The sequence below is a fragment of the Syngnathus acus genome, chromosome 17, assembly GCF_901709675.1.
Source record: "Syngnathus acus chromosome 17, fSynAcu1.2, whole genome shotgun sequence".
NCBI classification, from domain to species: Eukaryota; Metazoa; Chordata; class Actinopteri; order Syngnathiformes; family Syngnathidae; genus Syngnathus; species Syngnathus acus.
This window is the reverse complement of record NC_051102.1, coordinates 5,875,761-5,897,260: the sequence shown is the minus strand read 5'-3', so window position 1 is coordinate 5,897,260 and position 21,500 is coordinate 5,875,761. Positions and strand designations below refer to the sequence as shown.

Below are 21,500 nucleotides of genomic sequence, written 5' to 3'. Positions count from 1 at the left end.
TGGAAGCTTTGGAGCAGCAGGACCAGGATCTTTTCTCACAGTGGACTGAGGGTCTGGAGGAAATCTGTCAAAGACATCTGGAGGACCCACTGTTGACTCTTGACACCAACACGGGCTTGTTCCACGTCAACTTCAGTCTAGCCGTAAGCATCAAGAAACAGACACTAATAAATATGATTGCACCCTCATTCTTTAACAGTGTCTGAAAGTATGCAAGAAAAGATACAGAAAATCATACTGACAGAACGTTTCTGGCTAACAACGCCTCACTTTACATCCAGCTGAGATCTGTGCTCAAGGAGGTGAAGTATTTGGGAATGCTAAAGAGCCAGAACATTCCCAAAGCAGCTCTTCAGCTCTTCTCGAAACGCGAACGACTCTGCTTGGTGAGTTCAAACTGCCGCTGGTCGGATAACTAATAAAACTTGAAACTGCAAATCATACTTACATTGTGCCCTGCAGCAAATTCAGACACTGATCCTGGTGACCCAGTGGTACAACCAGCTGAAGAGCACTATTCTGGATGTGGAACTGGGACTGGTAAAAGTTGAGATGGAAAGGACCAGGCGACAACTGGATCCAGCCCTGCGAGAACTCACCTGGGCGCAGGATGACGTCTGGGACTACATTAAGAGCGCAAGAGATCTCGTCCAGGTTACTTTAAAATCAAAGTGTGCTAAGGAGCCGCAGTAAACTGCAAGAATTGATGAACACTTTTTTTTTTGTATCCCAGCTCAAAACATTCCTCAAATAAGAACTTGTAATTGTATATTGTGACATCACTAGAGCCTTTGGAGTCGTGTTCAGAGGAGCAAAGCAAACGTGGAGGCCATGCAGACGCTCATGGGGAAATTCAGTCAACGCGCATGCGTTACAAGAAAGAGCCGCGACTCGACTCTTCTGCTCTTCTCGGACATTGACGAAAATGTTGCCAAGCAGCACGCTCTCATCAGCAGCACGGGCGAGCAGATACACGCACTTCTGCAGGTAGAGTTTCATTGGGGTTGAATGGGAGATGTGCATTTCTAATTCTGCATTTTTTTTTTTTAGGAGAACCAGTCACTTCTGGCAGTGTCTGACCTGAACAGCAGCGAGTGGCAGGCCTACTCTAACTATGTGGACCACATGATCCTGGCAGGCTTCTCTCACGCCATCCAGTGCTCTCTACAGTACCTGCTAGACAACACTGATGCAGCCCAGCGTGTCAGTCCGCTGTTTGAGGTCCAGTTGGTGTTGAACGGCAGCGAGATGTGCTTTAACCCTCCGCTAGACTTTAGCAACAGAGGCAACTTCTTTGATATTGTGGACAACATGGTTGCTAACATTCTCAAGATGGCATCCTTCATCCCCAGAGTTGCAAAGCACACGCATCAGAATAACTACCAGGTCAACAGATGTCTGAACTTTTTCACTGTTATAGCTCATGTGCAGTAGAGTTTTAGAGTTTAGAGTTTATTTCAAACATGTGAAAAAAAGTAGTAAAAGAACATTTACAATGATTCAAGAATTTTACTCAGAGTTTCAGTTCAGTGGTAGACAATTTTCTGCTATGCGGAAAGATTATTGATGTCCCTACACATAAATCTATTTGACATTGTCCCTCCTTGTGTTCCTGCAGAGTGACATCAATGAAATGAAGGATTTGTCCGAAATGTGTTACGCTTTACGCGCTCGAGCACATGCAGCTATCAGCAAGGTGAGTAGCTGAATGTCTAGTGATGGCACAGCTAAGGCTATCAACTGGATTATTTTTTTTTTTTTAAATCAGGTTCGGGAATATCAAGCATCATTCAACAGCTACCGCTATCTCTGGACTGATGACAGGTCAGAATGTAGAATTAGCGTCTGATCAAGGTGAGATTTGCTGATTGTTTCTTGATCTTGACATGCGCAGGTCTGAATTTATGAGTCAGTTCCTGCTCTATGGCCACGTATTGACAACGGAGGAAGCTGAGCTGTATGCAGACTATGAACTGAAGAAGAACCCACCCACCCTGGAAAACTTTAAAGAGCAGGTTATTTTTAGCTCCTTTCCAATTATTCCCCCTTGAGCAATCTCCAAAAATCTCTCTTGCCGGCAGATCAATCTGTTTGAGTCTCTGCATGAGCAAGTGAGCAAGATGGAGGATGGGAGGGTTTTCTGCAACTGGTTGCAGCTGGACATCAGACCCTTCAAGCACACGCTCATGAACATCATCAAGAGATGGAGTTGGATGTTCAAGGAGCACCTGCTCAACCACGTCAACCAAAGGTTGAGCACGTCACCGATTTTGAAAGCACACAGAAGGGGCAAATTACATGACAAGTATTCGTGTTAATTTACCTTACCCCTTCTTCTCTGTTCTGCAGCGTGAAGGAACTGTCCTCTTTTGTCCACAACACAGCCCATGGTCTTTCTAACAAGGTGTCGGATGGAGACTATGCTGGCTTGGTGGATATCATGGGACATCTCATGGCCATGAGAGATAGACAAATCAGCAACGAACAAGACTTTAAACCTCTCAAATCCACCGCGGAGCTCCTCAAGACTTATGGGCAACAACTCCCTGAGAGCGTCTACACACAGTTAGAAGTTGGTGCACACACATGGCATGACCAGGAATATAGCGTGCCCCAAAAGTTACTGTACACTTCCTTTTTTAAATTTCTTTTCAAGTAGAAAGTGGATATGGAACCATATGGTGACTTTTGGGGCACCCGGAAAATAGGTAGACCCGCATTCTTACGCTACGTTTTTTTCAAACCACAAAACAAACGCAGGAGCTACCAGAGAGGTGGAAGAGTTTGAAGAAAATCGCGTTCACAGTCAAACACGAAGTGGCACCGCTGCAGTCTAACGAAGTTTCAGTTATCCGCAGGAAATGTGCCCGGTTTGAGGTGAGTTAAAAGTCTGAGTGACCCCGAGGAAACCCTGACAAACCTTCTCATTTTCCTACATGCATTATAAATGAGTATCACCACCACATGCACGTTACAGAGCTGCGGTAACTGCTGAAAACGTTGCTTATCTAAATATTTGAACATTTTTAGGTCAAGCAGTATGAATTCAGGGAGCGGTTCCATACCGAGGTGATTTTTAAGATCAGTGTGGAAGAGCCGTACAAGCAAATTGATAAGGTGAGCAATCATACTTGTTATTATTATCCTCTCCATGCTATCAAGAGTATGTGCACGTCTCCAGTCTAACTGTGCAGTAGCCGCAATGGAGGCAGAAATGAAGGTGCTCCAGGACACCGCCGATCTGTTCGAGGTTAGCTTCCCAGACTACAAGCAACTACGCCAGTGTCGCAGTGACATCATCCTCGTCAAAGCAGTGTGGGATATGGTCATTTTTGTCAAGGTCTGAAATGCATTTGAGATCCACAAGGCCTTGCGAAATTCTGGTTGCAATGCAACAATTGTCTTTCTCCCTTACAGAGCAGCATAGAGGACTGGACCAAGACACCATGGAAAGAGATCAACGTCGAGCAAATGGACATGGAGCTCAGACGTTTTGCAAAGGTGCAACTAAAAATGATGAACAGTTGGAGATGGGAGCGCTCATCAATTGCTTGCTGCACCTTGTAGGAGATGAAGATGCTAGATAAGGATGCACGTTTGTGGGATGTCTACGTGGGTCTGGAGTCAACGGTAAAGAACCTGCTGACGTCTCTGAGAGCGGTCAATGAGTTGCAGAACTCTGCTGTCAGGGAGAGACACTGGCAGCAGCTAATGAATACAACCAAGGTATGCGTGGCCACTTTGAGAGTCAATATTGGTTTCTCCTTCTATCACCAGATTTGACTAATATTGCAAACATACTACCTGGGCCATACTTTCTGAGAATCACCCATACGCATAATCCATATACAATTGCTTTTGGTTAAGTCACTATTGAATTGAAATGTGGTCCTGGTCATCTTGGGTTCCCTTTGGTCCACAGGTAACGTTTGTGATGGGAGAGGACACTACTCTCGGAAACCTGTTGGAATTGCAGCTTCACCGTGTGGAGGACGAGGTCAAAAATATAGTGGACAAGGCCGTGAAAGAAATGGCGATAGAGAAGGTCAGCGTTACCAAACACCACATGTACAGTATATTGGTTTTGAGTCTGCAGAGGCAATCCTCGCCACCAAGAAATACCAAACTTAATTGACCTCTTTCAACATCAGAAAAGGACCAGCAACTCTTATCCCTTTTTTTTTTGTTTGAGATATTTAATTAAATAAACAAAACCATCTATTTTGTCAGGTCTTGTCAGAGATTAAGCAGACATGGAGTTTTATGTCATTGTCCTATGACACTCACGTCAATACTGGAATCCCTCTCCTCAAAGCAGATGAGAACCTGATAGAAACCCTTGAAGACAACCAAGTAAGACTCCATCATGTCGGATGGATTGTGAAGATAATGGTTGAGGCAGTTCTAGACCCTCATGACCATAAAGCAGACCGATGAATTTCTTTTCAGGTGCAGCTGCAAAACATCCTCATGAGCAAGTATGTGGAATATTTTCAGCCAGAAGTGAGTGTATGGCAGAGGAAGCTGATGGTGGCTGACCTGGTCATCTCCTTGTGGATGTCAGTGCAGAAGACCTGGGCCCACCTCAACAGCATCTTCACCAACAGCCATGACATCCGCTGCCAGCTGGCCAGCGATGCTGAGCGCTTCCAGGGAATACACAATGACTTTCAGGTACTTGATGCACACAAGTGCCCTACATTACAATGCATTTTAATTTGAATTTCTTCTCCCTAGAGTTTGATGAGTCAGGTGGTGCAGAACAGTAATGTGTTAGAAGTGACCAACCAGCCTGGCTTCCTGGAGAACCTGGAGGCACTGCAGCAGAGACTGTCTGTATGTGAGAAGGCCCTGGCAGAGTACCTGGAGACCAAGAGGCTCACATTCCCCAGATTTTACTTTGTGTCTGCTTCCGACCTGCTGGAGATTGTCTCCAAGGGAACGCAACCCAAACAGGCAAGGGATCAAATCCAATAAAAAAAATCCACAAACGTCTAGGAGAATGCAGTTTTATTACAGAAGGATGAACCAGTCTCTCGGTTTGAGTGAACGCACTCTCTTTTTCAGGTGACCAAACACTTGCTCAAGCTATTTGACAACATAGCAGACCTTCGCTTCAAGGAGTCACACAGAGATGAAGGAGCAGCTATGGACGGCGACACCGTGTCCGTAGGGATGTACAGCCGGGAGGGAGAATATGTTCCATTCTCCGAGCCGTGTGTCTGTGAAGGACAGGTTTGAAATGCTCCATTTGTTTGAACCATAGTAGTCCTGCCGATCTATATTCCTTTGCATGTATTTTCTACATCCAATCTAGGCGGAGTGCTGGTTGGGTGCACTGGAGAGCTGCATGCGCCGGACCATTCAGAAGGAAATCCAGGAGGCGGTAGCCGCCTACGAAGACAAACCACGAGATCAGTGGCTCTTTGATTACCCTGCACAGGTCCCCGAAAATCATATCCGTAAAACATGCCGCTCACTTTACGTAACAATCCGCTCTGATGCTGTAGGTGGGATTGACTGGCAGTCAGGTGTGGTGGGCCACAGATGTGGGGATTGCATTTGCAAGGGTGGAGGAAGGATTTGATATAGCTCTCAAAGAATATAATAAAAAACAGGTTGGTGAAAGATGAGAGGGAAAAGCAAATGTTTTTCCTTAATCAATATTTGTTGATTTGCCAGATCACGCAGCTCAACTCACTGATCCATATGCTGCTGGGAGATTTGACGCCGGGGGACAGACAGAAAATTATGACCGTCTGCACCATTGACGTCCACGCCCGAGATGTCGTGGCTAATCTCATCACTCAAAAGGTTGAACGCTTAAATAAGATCACCGGAATTCTTGACTATTTTGGCTTTGTTTGAAACGCAGGTGACAACAGGACAAGCTTTCGCATGGCTCTCCCAGTTGCGCCATCGTTGGGACGATGAAACGCGACATTGTTACGTTGACATCTGTGACGCCCAGTTCCGCTTCAGTTATGAATACCTGGGTAACACCAACAGGCTGGTCATCACACCTCTTACTGACAGGTACCAGTGCATTAGATCCAGGAGACATGTTGGGGATCAAAAGTAGGTTTCATGTCTAACTAAGTAAACCCTGCTCATGTCAGGTGCTACATAACACTGACCCAGTCCCTCCATCTCACGATGAGTGGTGCCCCCTCTGGGCCGGCTGGTACTGGTAAGACCGAGACCACCAAGGATTTGGGACGTTCCCTGGGCATTATGGTTTATGTGTTCAACTGTTCAGAGCAAATGGACTACAAGGTAACGCTATCCTTTTTGGAAAGATTTTATTTTATCATTTCAACAACACGGAGGAACTGACAACTCACCCCTATGAAAAGATGTCATAAAATATTTGCATAAAGGTGATAATAGCTATATGTTCCTCCAGTCTATTGGGAACATTTATAAAGGTCTGGCTCAGACTGGAGTGTGGGGCTGTTTTGACGAATTCAACAGGATCTCTGTGGAAGTTCTCTCCGTTGTGGCTGTGCAGGTCAAAACCATACAGGACGCAGTACGCAACAAAAAACACAAGTAAGTATAAAAATCCCACTCGGAGCTTATGTTTTATTATTTAATGTAACGCTGCGTATGTAGGTTCCATTTCCTTGGAGAAGAAATCGAGCTGAAGCAAACAGTGGGAATCTTCATCACGTTGAACCCAGGTTATGCAGGCAGGGCTGAGCTCCCGGAGAATCTCAAGGCTCTCTTCAGGTTTGTCAATTGGACAATATCCTGACAACCGTTCAGATTATCATGAGGCGGCTTTCCAACCATCCAGGCCTTGTGCCATGGTGATCCCGGACTTTGAGCTCATCTGTGAAATCATGCTGGTGGCGGAGGGGTTCATAGATGCTCGTCTACTGGCACGCAAGTTCATCAGCCTCTACACGCTCTGTAAAGAACTTCTGTCCAAACAGGTACATCATTTTCATTGAAGTCATCAAAAGAACAATGGCCTGATTGTACTCCCTTCTGGATCAGGATCATTATGATTGGGGTTTAAGAGCCATCAAATCCGTTCTGGTGGTGGCTGGCTCACTGAAGCGAGAGGAGCGTAGCAGACCTGAGGAACAGGTGGGCATCAATGTGGCCGCTTTGACCAGTGTCACGTTCGGACAAGCATCTGGTTGCAGGTGACATCCACCGTCCCATTTTCTCCTCAGGTGCTGATGCGGGCGTTAAGGGACTTCAACCTGCCAAAGATCGTGACCAATGATGTGCCCATATTTCTTGGTCTTATGAGTGACCTCTTCCCTCAGTTGGATGTTCCACGTAAAAGAGACCCTGAATTGGAAAATGCTGTACGACAATCACTTAGTGAGCTGAGCCTTCAGCCAGAAGAAAACTTCATACTGAAGGTACAAATCAAATTTTTGTTTTTTCACTGTGTATGCTAAGAAAATTTTTAATCGGTTGGTCAAACAATATCAAAATATAATTTGTCCTTCCAGGTAACTCAGTTGGAGGAGCTGCTGACCGTCAGACACTCAATATTTGTCGTGGGTGGACCAGGAACTGGAAAGAGCCAGGTTGACACAATTACGCATCACTGCTTTTTAATTGTTATCATTTTTCGATTGACACACAATTTTCACGACGTCTTTACCAGATCTTGAAGACCCTCCATAGAACCTATGCAAACATGAAGATGAAGCCAGTGTGGTATGACATCAACCCGAAAGCCGTGACCACAGATGAGTTGTTTGGATATCTGCACCCTGCCACCAGAGAGTGGAAGGATGGTAAGGGGACGTCAAAATTCATTTCAGCACATGCTCAACGTTTTGCTGCGTTTTCTGCTTCAGGCGTGTTCTCGACTACCATGAGAGAACTGACTTCAGTTACCCACGACGGCCCCAAATGGATCGTTCTAGACGGGGACATTGACCCCATGTGGATCGAGTCGCTAAACACAGTCATGGATGACAACAAGGTCCAGAAGAGTTTACCCTTTCATTTTTGTCAACCTGTATAAAAAGCTAAATCAATTTTAAAGGTTCAAAAAGCATTTGCTTAAATACCCCCTTGTGTTTGTCAAGGTACTGACTCTGGCCAGTAATGAAAGGATCAGTTTGTCCTCCTCCATGCGTCTGCTCTTTGAGATTTCCCACCTGAATGCCGCCACACCAGCAACCGTGTCCAGAGCGGGAATCCTCTACGTCAACCCCCAGGACGTGGGCTGGACCTCGTAAGGCGCAAGCTCACCCTCATGCACACGTTCCAGCTCACCTCAACTATGGTTTGGCTCAACTGTGTCTGCAGTTTTGTCACAAGTTGGATAGAGACCCGGCAGGCCCAGTCAGAGCGAGCTAACCTCACTATTCTGTTTGACAAGTACGTTCCGTACTGTCTGGAGCAAGTACGCTGCAACCTGAAAACTATCACTCCTATTCCGGAAAACAGCATGGTGCAAGTAAGGTGTTCTTTTTGTCTTCATCTAAAAACACTGACACAGAAATTTGTGGCACTGCGCAAAAGGTTGATGAGGTCCTTGTATTCTTGTGTAACCCATCAATCAGACACTGTGCTCCTTGTTGGACTGCCTGCTGACAGATGACAATGCTCCTCCTGACTCCCCCAGAGAACTTTATGAGAGTTACTTTGTCTTCGCCTGTGTGTGGGCTTTTGGAGGAGCCCTCTTCCAGGATCATGTAGGTTTCTAACTAGCATTGCATGACCACATCCAGATTTCAACGGTGCTAACTTTTTGCACCTGATGCAGCTTCATGACTACCGTGCTGAATTCAGCCGCTGGTGGTCAAAAGAAATGAGAGCTGTCAAGTTTCCCTCCCAAGGAACCGTCTTTGACTATTTTATCGATCCGGAGACCAAAAGATTCACACCCTGGAGTGAGAAGATGGTTCCTTTTGAGCTGGAGCTCGATGTGCCTTTGCAGGTTCAGTACCAATGATTGCCCACAAAATGTGCTCAAGTGTATTTCAACAAAGCCTTTTTTTGTTTGTTTTTCAGACAGTGCTTGTCCACACCCCAGAAACTATCCGTCTGACTTATTTCATGGACCTCCTACTCAACAGAGGCAAACCCATTATGCTAGTAGGCAACGCAGGAGTAGGGAAAACTATCCTCGTGTCTGATAAAATCTCCAAACTGAAGGAGGACTACATGGTGGCTAAAGTCCCTTTTAACTACTATACCACCTCAGCGATGCTGCAACGTAAGATTGGTTCTCGGACTAAAGTACTGTCTGAAATAGAAGTGGTGTTTTGGTGCTAATAATCTTATTCCATCCTAGACTTGGACGGAATAAGAATGTTAGCTTTTTTATTTGTTACATAAGCACTATTTTGCATGTAGGTGTACTGGAGAAACCACTCGAGAAGAAAGCAGGTCGAAAATTTGGACCTCCTACCACCAAGAAACTCATCTACTTCATTGATGACCTCAACATGCCCAAGGTGGACGTGTACGGGACCGTCCAGCCTCACACGCTCATACGTCAGCACCTGGATTATAACCACTGGTGAGACGCACACTTGTCTTCTCCGCATGCAAGACCCACTGACACATTGATTCTTTGCAGGTATGATAGACAAAAGCTGGTACTGAAAGACATTTATAACTGCCAGTACATCACCTGTATGAACCCAACAGCCGGGAGCTTCTCTATTAACCCTCGACTGCAGGTGCAGACTGCCGGAAAAATAAAGTATACCAAACTTATTTGATGACAGCTTACTCTGCTTTGTTCATACAGAGACATTTCTCCGTCTTTTCGGTCCATTTCCCCGGCGCTGATTCATTGGCCACTATCTTCTCCAGTATCTTGTCGGCTCACTTCCTGCAGGGTGGATTCAGCTACGGCGTCTCACGATCGGTCGGACCGCTCGTACAGGTGCAGCCTCGTATTTGTGTCGATGAAAATCTCAACATGCTGCTGCGTGACAAATTCTATCAATCCCTGCAGGCTGCCGTCTCTTTGCACCAAAAAGTCAGTCAGAACTTTCTGCCCACTGCAATTCGCTTCCATTACATTTTCAACTTGAGAGACCTTGCCAATATCTTCCAGGTAATAATACATTTAAAAAAAACAAATTGGCAAATGAAACATCTTTGAATGGTTGCACAGGGCATCCTGTTTGGCCAGCCCGAGTGCATTCGATACCCCATGGACCTTGTTCATCTGTGGCTTCATGAGAGTTCCAGGGTGTACTCAGATAAACTGATGGAAGAGAAAGATGTGGAGCTCTTCAACAAAATCCTGCTGGACACTGGCAAGAGATACTTTGAGGTATACGGCGAGCAATGTCAAATTAATGACGGCCACTCAAGTAAACGCTTGGTTCTGCTGCACCTGTCCAGGGAATCGATGAGTCCATTTTCATCCACCAGCCTTTGGTGTACTGTCACTTTGCTCAAGGGGTGGGAGAGCCTCGCTATCACCTGGTAAGCATTCAGGTCAGGGCTTCTTTTGCAATCATCCAGTCATTGTCTGTCAAGCATGATGCAATTAATTGATTTGGACTTCAATTAATTTATTTAGGAGAAGATTTCAAGCTCTATATTCGTAAAGCCTTGATGTAGCGAGGCAGCCGTCATATCTAATCTGTCTGAATCACTGAGGAAGAATGTGCATTCATTAGCAAACTAATTACCTTTCCGCACGCTTTGCTTTTAATTTAATGGACTCTTCATGAGAAATTAAAACGATTCGAGTAACTGGAAGTAATTACAAAAGTGATGCACTTTGCGAGCTTGTTTATTTTCTCAGGCATCAGACTGGGAGAAACTCCAAAAGATGCTCGTTGATGCTCTGGAGCATTATAATGAGCTGCATGCTGTGATGGACTTGGTGCTGTTTGAAGAAGCTATCCAGCATGTGTAAGAGCACAACACATACATGCAAACATACATGGATGTGAGTCACAGAGCATATACGCGTGTTCCAGATGTCGAATCAGCCGCATCCTGGAAGCTCCCTACGGTAATGCCCTGCTGGTGGGGGTCGGCGGCAGCGGGAAGCAAAGTCTCTGTCGGCTGGCTGCCTTTCTCAGCACGCTTGAAGTCTTCCAGATTACGCTGCGTAAAGGCTACGGCTTCAATGACCTTAAAGTAAACCAAAATGTCAACTCACTGTGACACTGCTATCACTGATGTCCAAACGACAGCATTGTTTTCTTCACGTTTCCAGAGCGACATAGCAGCGTTGTATATGAAGGTCGGAGTGAAGAACATTGGCACGGTCTTCCTTTATACGGATGCGCAGGTTCCCGATGAAAGTTTCCTGGTGCTCGTCAATGACTTGCTGGCTTCGGGTTAGTCCGCCGCTTCGGTAAAACTGTCTTCCTATTAGAGAAGGTGGATGGATGTGATGGTTTCATGCCGGTCTTGCGTTCAATTTGATTGGATGTACCTAATGAAGGATCCAGTGGTTGGAAAAAAACGTGACTTTGAATATTTGGGTATTTCAGGGGACATCCCAGACCTGTTCAGTGATGAAGAAGTGGACACAATTTTGACATCAATGCGAATGGAGCTGCGAGGTTTAGGACTTCTGGATTCCAGAGACAATTGCTGGAGCTTCTTCATTGAGCGAATACGAAGGCAGCTCAAGGTCCACAGTGCTGTTTGATATATTTTGGGGGGGGGGGGGGGGGGGGGGGGGGTCAACTCATGCATTTTTGGTCTTTTCAATTTACTCTTCATCTGCTATCTGTTTTACGTCGACAGGTTGTGTTGTGTTTTTCTCCCGTGGGTTTCACACTGCGGACACGAGCGCGGAAGTTTCCGGCTCTGGTGAACTGCACAGCCATTGATTGGTTCCACCCTTGGCCTCAGCTCGCTTTGCAGTCTGTCAGCACCACTTTCATAGAGAAGATACCTGGACTGGAGGTCTTTCTATTGCTAACATTCCTTTTTTTATATGGAGTATTTTATTTTTTATTCAAATGTATTATTTAACGTATTACAACAATTTATCTTCTGCAGCCTAATGTGAGGACGCCCATCAGTGAGTTCATCTCCCACGCCCACACCAGTGTCAATGAGGTAAGCTTTTTGGTAAAGCACAAAAGGGAGACCTCACCTTCTGACGTCGCATCTGGCACCATCATAGGTCAGTGCCAAGTACCAGCAAAATGAGAAGCACTACAACTACACCACGCCAAAGAGTTTCCTGGAGTTCATGAAGCTTTACAGCAACCTGTTGGGGAAGAAACGAACAGAGCTCAGTCAGAAGACGGAGAGATTAGAGAACGGCCTGCGGAAGCTGCAGAGCACCGCCTCGCAGGTCTGCGATAACGTTTGTGAGCTTTATCGTCTCTTACCAGAGGCGGCCGCTCAACTCGCATGACACGACTCAAGCGAGCCAATAAAAGTCTTTTTTTTTTTTTGTTCGATTTAACTCTTCCCGAGAGCATAACATTGCGGTGGGACAGCACACGACAGAGCTGAAGGAATTTTGTTAATGTGGCATAAATTGGGACTTGCTTGAAAGTTGAAGCTTAAGACTTGAGATGTGCAACTTAGTCCCACTTCTATTTCAGAAATGAAATACCATGATAATAAGTTGTTTTTCTTCACTTGCTTTCCAGGTGGAGGATCTTAAAGCTAAACTAGCGACGCAGGAGGTAGAACTGTGTCAGAGGAACACGGACATTGAGGCTCTCATTGCTCAAATAGGACAACAGACAGACAAGGTCAACCAAGAGAGAGCTGTGGCTGATGCTGAGGAGCAAAAGGTGTTTGGCTTATATTTGTTCACTGTCATTATGCATTTCCTGGATTACTTTATGCAGTTTTAATCCGTGCATACCGTGTCTTCCTCCAACGTCTCCAAAATATACATTCTAAATTCATTGAAGACCAAACCCATGATGATCCTAATAAGGATGAGCACTGGGGAAAATAGCTTGATGGATTCTGGTGAAATCCAACATTTTTCTTTAGGTGGAGGCCATTCAAGCTGAGGTGAGCAAACAGCAGCGAGAGACAGAAGAGGACCTAGTCAAGGCTGAACCTGCCCTCCAGGCCGCCAATGCGGCCCTCAATACACTCAATAGGGTAACATGAAGCAATAAGTACAGTCACTTTTCCAAATGAACAAACTTGTAAAAAATAAATTGCTCTCTTAAATGATATCAAAGTAAACACAAATGATCCATACACACACAATATTAAATAAACAAAGGTGCCTTACTTTCTATGTTGCGAGTTCACTCCAAACAGCAAGGGTGGAGAAAGCAACACTCGACGATGTTAGCAAAGCACTCCGAGTTGATAAAGTACGCCCAGTCGGAAAACTGTCCACTCTGGGAGGCTTCTTGTCTTCCTTGGCACTTTGTGTCTCCTCACATGCCTAACTTATTGCGTTAGCTTGTCGCTAGGTGCTTAGCAAAGTCCGTGCGCAAGTATTAGCCTCTGTATTAGCCGCTAATTTCAATTAGCCTCTGTATTAGCGGCTAGTTTCAATTAGCCTCTGTATTAGCGGCTAATTTCAATCACTGACGACTAGTAGTTCACTCAATCGACCAACTCTTTCCAAATGCATCCTTGCTGAGCAATTTTGGCAACCGTGATCAAAGTTGCTCTTTTCTGGATCCATTTGATTGTCTCTCACTCGACCATCTTGTCGTCTTCCTTTCTCAAGCCCCGCCCCCCTGCTTATGTCCTCTGACCCCGGATGTGATTCACACATTTACAACAATAATACAACACAAATTTATTATTCATCCCTCTTTTTTCCCATGTACAGACAAATTCCAAAATAAATGATGCAAAAAAATATATATTTGCTATTCATTAACATCACTCAATATTCAACCTTCTTACATTGACAAACCTTGCAACTTTATTGCTGATAAATATATTTGAACTTTTATGCCCTTTTGAATTTATATTCACTTGAAAATATTTTTAACTTGGTTACACCATCATCTCACAAAAAAAAAAACATCAACAATTACTCATGGAAACTATGCTGTGGTGAAATACATTGCTGATGGTTTTATTCTTCTTCAGTATTTATAGGGTGAAAGAATGAGCAAATTTTTGGGGCCACCCTCCACAAATTATATTTGTGTATACCGTCCAGTTGAATCTGACCGAGCTGAGAACGTTCCCAAACCCTCCGGTGATCGTCACCAACGTCACAGCAGCGGTTCTGGTGCTGCTCGCTCCTCAGGGCAAGATCCCCAAAGATCGTAGCTGGAAGGCTTCCAAGGTGGTCATGAGCAAGGTGATTCTTTCATTCCAATCTTTGATTACCGGAAGGAATCATGTTGGTATCCTCTCTGTTATATTTCACCATGAATTAGACAGAAATGAATCAGGTGTCCTTCCTTGTTTGTCCAGGTGGACGACTTCCTGCAGGCCCTCGTGAACTTTGACAAGGAGCACATCCCTGAGGCCACAGTAAAGGTTGTGAGGGATGACTACCTTAGTGACCCCGAGTTCAACCCTGAATTTGTGCATCACAAATCTTCCGCTGCCGCTGGGCTCTGTGCCTGGGTGATCAATATGATCCGCTTCCATGAGGTACGAGAATGGAGCCAATGACACTTTGTGTTTTATCTTTATTGTTTTATTTTGTGTGTGTCTGTGTAAACATTTTCCTCATTTCAATTCTTACGCTGCTACGGATAGATTTTTGTGAGTACATCTTCAATCTTTTTTCAGTAAGAAAAAAATATATTTCGATGCTGGGAGGAAATGAAGAGAATTTTTCTGCAGGTATTCTGTGAGGTGGAGATGAAGAGGAAGTGTCTGTCGCAAGCCAACGCTGACCTCGCCGAGGCCGCAGAGAAGCTCCGGGTCATCAGGAAGAAACTGGCTGTGCGTCTCTCACTGAACATTTGGCCATGCTTGAAATTGAAAAACTTGCTCTAAACTATTTCACAAATGTTTTTCAGGAATTAGACAGCAGCCTGGAAGCTTTGACCGGCGAATATGAGAAAGCCACATCAGAGAAACTGCGTTTTCAGAAAGAAGTGAACTCCACCAACAAGACGATTGAATTAGCCAATCGGCTAGTCAAAGGGTTACAGGTAGCGCTCGGTGATTATTTGAGTTGAGTTAAAAATAGCCTGTCTTTCATTTAATAGCTTTGTCTTTTCTGTCAGAGTGAAAACGTACGTTGGGCCCACTCAGTGGCTCAGTACCATGAGCAGGAGGCCACGCTTTCTGGAGATGTCCTCCTAACCGCAGCTTTCATATCCTATGCTGGTTCCTTCTCCAAGAAGTACCGCAGGGAGCTGGTGGACAGCCTATGGAGGCCTTTCCTCCGCAGCCAGAAGGTGACCGATTCAAATTTATGTCAATATCATTCTTCTCAAATTTGGTTTGTTTTGCTCTTGGGCTCCCCCTAGAGGTGTTGAACATAATCAGTACCGTATTTTCCGGACTATAAGGCGCACCGGACTATAAGGCACACCTTCAATGAATGGCCCATTTTAAAACTTTGTCCTTATATAAGGCACACCGGACTATAAGGCGCACCATTAATGCATCATGTCAGATTTTTAATCCAAATCAAATCATTCTCCATTTTATCTTTTTTATTTCAACTTCAGACGCAACACATTACTTTATAATCACAAAATAATGATCCATAGTCTTTTTGATTCATGATTCATAGTCTTCAGCGGGCCACTTATGATTGATTTCATGACACAATGCTTCGGGCCAGTTTAAATTTAGGAATTTGGTCCATATATAAGGCGCACCGGACTATAAGGCGCACTGTCGGCTTTGGAGGAAATGTTGGGTTTTTAGGTGCACCTTATAGTCCGGAAAATACGGTATGTTCAAGACTAGATAATCTTCCACCTACCAAGCATTGATCATTTTGTGTTGATTTCCAAAAGATCCCCATTCCCATGACAGCCGACTTGGATCCTGTGTGCATGCTGACCGACGGTGCCATGGTAGCCCAGTGGAACAATGAAGGCTTGCCAGGAGATGAAATGTCCACCCAGAATGCCACCATCCACACTAATTGTGAGATTCACTTCCACATTGCCTTAATTAATGCTTTAAGATAAAAAAAATACTAATGTATTTTGCTTAAGGTGAACGCTGGCCCCTCCTCATTGACCCTCAGCTACAAGGCATCAAGTGGATCAAGAGTCGCTATGGCAACAGCCTCAAGGTTGTCAGTCTGAGTCAAAAAGGGTCCGTCTGCTTCATCACGTAACTCTTGTGATGCTTTCACATAACAACGCACAATTTGAAGGTGTTTTTTTTTGCACTTGACTCAAATTTGCACTTTGTTGCTTCAGTTACGTGGATGTGATCGAGCGAGCCGTCGTGGCTGGAAATACCGTGCTCATCGAGAATATAGAGGAGACGCTTGACCCGGTTCTTGACCCGCTCTTGGGTCGACACACAATCAAAAAGGGCAGGTAAGAAAATACACACAAAGATTATTATTGGATTTACCTTGTGTACGAAGAACCTTGCTTGAGCCTTTTCAAATGGTTTTACAGTTTTATCAAGGTGGGCGACAAGGAGTGCGTCTTTCATCCTGGCTTCAGACTCATCCTTCATACCAAATTGGCCAACCCTCACTATAAGCCAGAAATTCAGGCTCAGACCACTCTTATTAATTTTACTGTGACCAGGGATGGACTGGAGGACCAGCTCCTTGCTCAAGTTGTCAACCAGGAGAGGCCGGACCTTGAACATCTCAAGGTACAAAACAATACGATTTGCACTCAATTTGACGGACATAAAAACAAATTAATTTTCTCCAGAGCGAACTGACAAAGCAGCAGAACATCTTTAAGATTGAGCTGAAGCTTCTGGAGGACGAGCTGCTGACAAGGTTGTCTGCAGCCGAGAGTAACTTTCTGGGTGATAATTTGCTGGTAGAGAAGCTCGAGAGCACCAAGCACACAGCCGCTGAGATTGAGATGAAGGTATTTATCGGGAGACACCACTCATAGTAGTCGGTCACACAACACGGAAAACCCGACCTCCTTCCCAGGTGGTGGAAGCTAAAGTCAACGAGGTGAAGATCAACCAAGCCAGAGAACATTACCGTCCAGTGGCTGTCAGAGCGTCACTGCTCTACTTTATCATGAACGACCTCAACAAGATCAACCCCATGTACCAGTTTAGCCTCAAGGTAAGCAGAAATCACATGATTGGTCACTGTAAAAACAAACCTTTCACCGTCCTCAGGCATTCAACATGGTCTTCCACAAAGCGGTGGACATGGTGGAGCCCTGCGAGGACGTGACCAACAGAGTGAAAACGCTTATCGATTGTGTGACATATTCCACCTTCAATTACATCAGCATGGGACTCTTTGAGAGGGACAAGCTCACATTTGCGGCACAATTGGCTTTTCAGGTATTTGTGTGCATTTGTGTTTGTATCATTGCTGGTGGAGCTAGCATTTTTTTCCCTTGGGGCCTGGAAAGGGGGGCACGGGGTGGCCAAGGATATCTCAGGGCAACCAGAACACACGAAAAAAATTGACATGCACCCAAAACATTTCTGAAAACGCTTTTATTTCAGGGCTGGGGGGGTAGTGCCCTCCCCCGCCCCCCCTATAGCGCCGCCAGTGCTGAAAAAAATCTCTCTCTTTCCAGTTGCTCCTAATGAGTAAGAAGATAGATGTGCGTGAGCTTGACTTTCTGTTACGCTTCAACATCGATCACTCTTACCTAAGCCCTCTGGACTTTCTCTCCAACACTACGTGGAGCGCCATCAAGGTACGCCTCACATTTCTTACTAGAATCGCACACAATTATTTTTTTAATTATAGCTCCATAAATTTAGCCCATCCGTACCTTACATTTAGGTGATGAGTTTCACTGATGAGTTTCGAGGTCTGGACCGAGACATTGAAGGCTCTCCTAAGCGCTGGAAGAAAATGGTGGAATCCGAGTGTCCAGAGAAGGAGAAGTTCCCTCAGGAGTGGAAAGGCAAAAGTTCCCTGCAGAAACTCATCATGATGAGAGCTCTGAGACCTGACCGCATGACATATGCTGTCAAGTGAGGCGCATCTATACTCACTTTTTCCCGGATGAGAAGTACAATTTCATATTGCAATTGGTTTGTTGCCATTGAAGGAACTTTGTGGAGGAGAAGCTTGGGGTGAAATATACAGAAGGCCGTAAGACAGAATTTGCAAAGTCTTTCAGAGAAAGTGGTCCAGCTTCTCCCATGTTCTTCATCCTATCTCCTGGAGTGGACCCTCTTCAAGATGTAGAGTCGCTTGGTACAACAAAGGGAACTTGGGTAAACATACCGTGCGAAACACTTATTCCGATACTTCTTATCCCGCTCAGGGAGAAAGCTGGGCTTCACCATCGACCTTGGCAAGCTTCACAACGTGTCCTTGGGTCAGGGGCAAGAAGCAGTGGCTGAGGTTGCCATGGAAACCGCTGCAAAGGAGGGTCACTGGGTTATATTGCAGGTGCACTTGACGTATGACTGATGGGATTCCCGTATGAATAACAAAATCTCTATACAGCATTTTTTACTCTTAACCTCTCATCTCAGCTTAACACGGTATAACATAATGGCATGTTTATCGAGAGCAGCCAAAAGAAGACGGTGGTAAAAGTTTGCTAATAATCTGTGCAGAACATCCATCTGGTTGCTCGCTGGCTGGGCTCACTAGAGAAGCTTCTCGAGCGCTACTGCGAAGGCAGTCATCCCGACTACAGAGTATTTATGAGCGCTGAGCCCGCGCCAAGCACCCAGGAACACATCATCCCTCAGGTACATGCAGCAAGCAGCATAATATTTTCTTTATTTTATTGGTGGACAGTCACAATATTAGGTACAGGAATTCTGCATATCTTTAGGTGAACACAATAATTGCAGGGATTTTCAATTTTCTATTACCGTATTTTCCGGACTATAAAGCGCACCTAAAAACCTAAAATTTCTCAAAATCCGACAGTGCGCCTTTTAGTCCGGTGCGCCTTATATATGGACCAAATTCCTAAATTTAAACTGGCCCGAAGCATCGTGTCATGAAATCAATCATAAGTGGCCCGCTGAAGACTATGAATCATGAATCAAAAAGACTATGGATCATTATTTTTGTGATTATAAAGTAATTTGTTGCGTCTGAAGTTGAAATAAAAAAGATAAAATGGAGAATGATTTGATTTGGATTCAAAATCTGACATGATGCATTAATGGTGCGCCTTATATAAGGACAAAGTTTTAAAATGGGCCATTCACTGAAGGTGCGCCTTATAGTCCGGTGAGCCTTATAGTACAGAAAATACGGTATTTAAAATGCAATCAAATGTTTTGGTTTTTTTTTTTTTTGTCCAGGGCATTCTAGAAAATTCCATCAAGGTCACTAATGAGCCTCCAACAGGAATGCATGCTAACTTACATGCAGCTCTGGATAACTTTGACCAGGTCAGTGTCTCCCATATTTCAGTCAGTCAATGTAAACTTTACTAACCAAATGATGTCGTTTCTTGACCAGGGCATGTTGGACCAGTGTAGCCGCGAGCAGGAGTTTAAGACCATCCTATTCTCTCTGTGTTACTTCCATGCCTGCGTGGCTGAGCGGAGGAAGTTCGGACCTCAGGGATGGAACAGGAAATACCCTTTTAATACCGGAGACCTCACCATATCGGTGAATGTCCTCTACAACTACCTGGAGGCTAATGCACAGGTGGGCTCCTCCACGGTGATGAGAAAAGTGTCTCCGATTTGATCATGTCCATTGTGTTCATGATGAAGGTGCCATGGGAGGACCTGCGATATCTTTTTGGTGAGATCATGTACGGAGGACACATCACGGATGACTGGGACCGAAGACTCTGCAGAACGTACCTGGAAGAATACATGCAGACCAACCAGGTTGGCGCCTAGGGGAATGTCAGGATTCCGATATTGAAGGAAAAACTGTTTTGTTTTTATTTAGTTTGACAGGAAGCTTGCATTGGCTCCTGGATTTTTGGTTCCATCCAACCTGGACTACAAGGTAAAGCTTTTCTAGAAAACACTTTCCAGATGCAACACTGGTGCAATACTTGAAGTGCTCCATTCATGGTAGGCTCCCCATCAAACTTGTCTTCCCAGGGCTACCACGACTTCATAGATGAGATGCTGCCCCACGAAAGTCCCGTGCATTACGGGCTGCACCCCAACGCAGAAATTGACTTCCTGACCGTGATGTCAGATAATCTTTTCCGCACCCTGCTGGAGCTACAGTCTCCTGATGCTGTGATAGGGGAAGGGACCTCTGGGACACTGGAGGAGAAGGTAGTGATGAAATTTCCGTGACAGCAACATTTTGACATCATTTTTTTACGGCAACGACAGGTGAAAACCGTATTGGATGAGGTTCTGGAGAAGCTTCCAGAGCAGTACAGCATGACCGACATCACCGCCAAGACAACTGAAAGGTCTCCATACATCCTGGTTTGCTTCCAGGAGTGTGAGCGTATGAACATGCTCATCGGCGAGATACGGCGCTCACTCAAGGAGCTTGACCTGGGACTGAGAGTATGCTTAACCCTCGCTGCGTCTTTGTGCGGGTGACCTTCTGCGTAATCACCATGTCCTTCCGTCAAGGGAGAACTTGCAATCTCCCCCGAGATGGAGAAGCTCCAGGTGGCTTTGTTTCTTGACAATGTTCCTGACGCTTGGACCAAGCTGGCCTATCCGTCCACCTACACCCTCGCCACATGGTATGTGGTGGTGCTGAATAACAAGTGGCCCGATGAATTTATTCAAACTATTTATTGCTATTGACAGATTAAATTTAATTTACAAGTCTGTGTGTGTGCGTGTGTGTGTGTCTTAGGTACAATGATGTGTTGCAGCGTTGTAAAGAGTTAGACAGCTGGACTCAGGATTTATCACTACCCACTGTTGTGTGGCTTAGTGGACTCTTCAACCCACAGTCCTTCCTCACTGGTACCACACACTCCATCCCATGAGACCACCAAGCATTTAGTATTTGAGAAAATCTTTTTCTTCATCTTTAGCCGTGATGCAGAGCTTGGCTCGTAAGAACGAGTGGCCCCTGGATAAAGTCAACCTGACTGTGGACGTGACCAAGAAGTTTAAGGAGGAGTTCAACCAGCCTGCAAGAGAGGGCGCTTATGTATATGGACTTTACATGGAAGGTAGGAGTTACCTTCAACATGGATCGGCTTCTTTTTGTACTTTTTATTAAATTAATGATCATTTTGAAAGGAGCCAGATGGGATACTCAAGCCGGGGTGATCACAGAAGCGCGTTTAAAGGAGCTGACCCCAGCCATGCCCGTCATCTCTGTCCGAGCTGTGCCCAACGACCGACAGGAGACCAGGAACATCTACGAGTGTCCTCTTTATAAGACCAAGATCAGAGGGCCCACATATGTGTGGACTCTGAGCCTGAAAACAAGGGAACGCCCTGCCAAATGGATCCTGGCCGGAGTGGCTTTGCTGCTTAGCGTGTGACTTGTTTTTTTTTTTTTTTTTTTGGTGAGTGTGTCTCTCTTTCTCCTCCTCTACCATATATTTCATTGATAGTAATAAAGAACATGACCT

At 45.1% G+C, this 21,500-nt stretch overlaps 1 protein-coding gene across 1 annotated transcript; it reads left to right on the top strand.

The window, feature by feature from the left end:
• The first annotated feature begins 1,059 nt into the window (after positions 1-1,059).
• Positions 1,060-21,450, top strand: dnah9l (dynein, axonemal, heavy polypeptide 9 like). The gene is made up of 77 exons (XM_037276997.1): positions 1,060-1,386; positions 1,619-1,696; positions 1,769-1,824; positions 1,895-2,015; positions 2,082-2,251; positions 2,350-2,572; positions 2,761-2,877; positions 3,031-3,117; positions 3,182-3,340; positions 3,418-3,501; positions 3,568-3,726; positions 3,923-4,045; positions 4,231-4,353; positions 4,450-4,674; positions 4,738-4,956; positions 5,068-5,235; positions 5,318-5,443; positions 5,511-5,618; positions 5,683-5,814; positions 5,876-6,036; positions 6,120-6,276; positions 6,407-6,552; positions 6,616-6,732; positions 6,800-6,938; positions 7,003-7,095; positions 7,185-7,379; positions 7,473-7,550; positions 7,631-7,763; positions 7,827-7,954; positions 8,061-8,209; positions 8,284-8,434; positions 8,541-8,672; positions 8,744-8,917; positions 8,992-9,196; positions 9,337-9,502; positions 9,563-9,665; positions 9,737-9,874; positions 9,947-10,048; positions 10,109-10,270; positions 10,342-10,425; positions 10,751-10,860; positions 10,929-11,091; positions 11,171-11,294; positions 11,451-11,593; positions 11,710-11,871; positions 11,968-12,027; positions 12,095-12,268; positions 12,573-12,719; positions 12,928-13,041; positions 14,072-14,215; positions 14,332-14,514; positions 14,623-14,628; positions 14,710-14,811; positions 14,889-15,023; positions 15,099-15,272; positions 15,843-15,975; positions 16,047-16,149; positions 16,257-16,379; positions 16,464-16,668; positions 16,731-16,895; positions 16,964-17,104; positions 17,161-17,331; positions 17,574-17,696; positions 17,786-17,979; positions 18,057-18,205; positions 18,276-18,403; positions 18,574-18,711; positions 19,279-19,368; positions 19,439-19,630; positions 19,699-19,818; positions 19,883-19,942; positions 20,041-20,223; positions 20,284-20,466; positions 20,536-20,651; positions 20,768-20,880; positions 20,952-21,092; positions 21,163-21,450. Exons 1-77 carry the CDS (start codon positions 1,126-1,128, stop codon positions 21,408-21,410), a joined length of 10,812 nt encoding a protein of 3,603 aa, XP_037132892.1. The 5' UTR covers positions 1,060-1,125; the 3' UTR covers positions 21,411-21,450.
• The last annotated feature ends 50 nt before the right edge of the window (positions 21,451-21,500 follow it).

What these genes read in the sequence shown, in the direction of transcription:
- dnah9l (XM_037276997.1), top strand. Translation starts at nt 1,126, where the DNA reads ATGATCCTGGCAGGCTTCTCTCACGCCATCCAGTGCTCTCTACAGTAC. An exon ending in GAGAGCCTCGCTATCACCTG is followed by an intron (nt 10,426 to 10,750) that starts GTAAGCATTCAG and finishes TTATTTTCTCAG; the next exon opens with GCATCAGACTGGGAGAAACT. An exon ending in ACCTACACCCTCGCCACATG is followed by an intron (nt 20,652 to 20,767) that starts GTATGTGGTGGT and finishes TGTGTGTCTTAG; the next exon opens with GTACAATGATGTGTTGCAGC.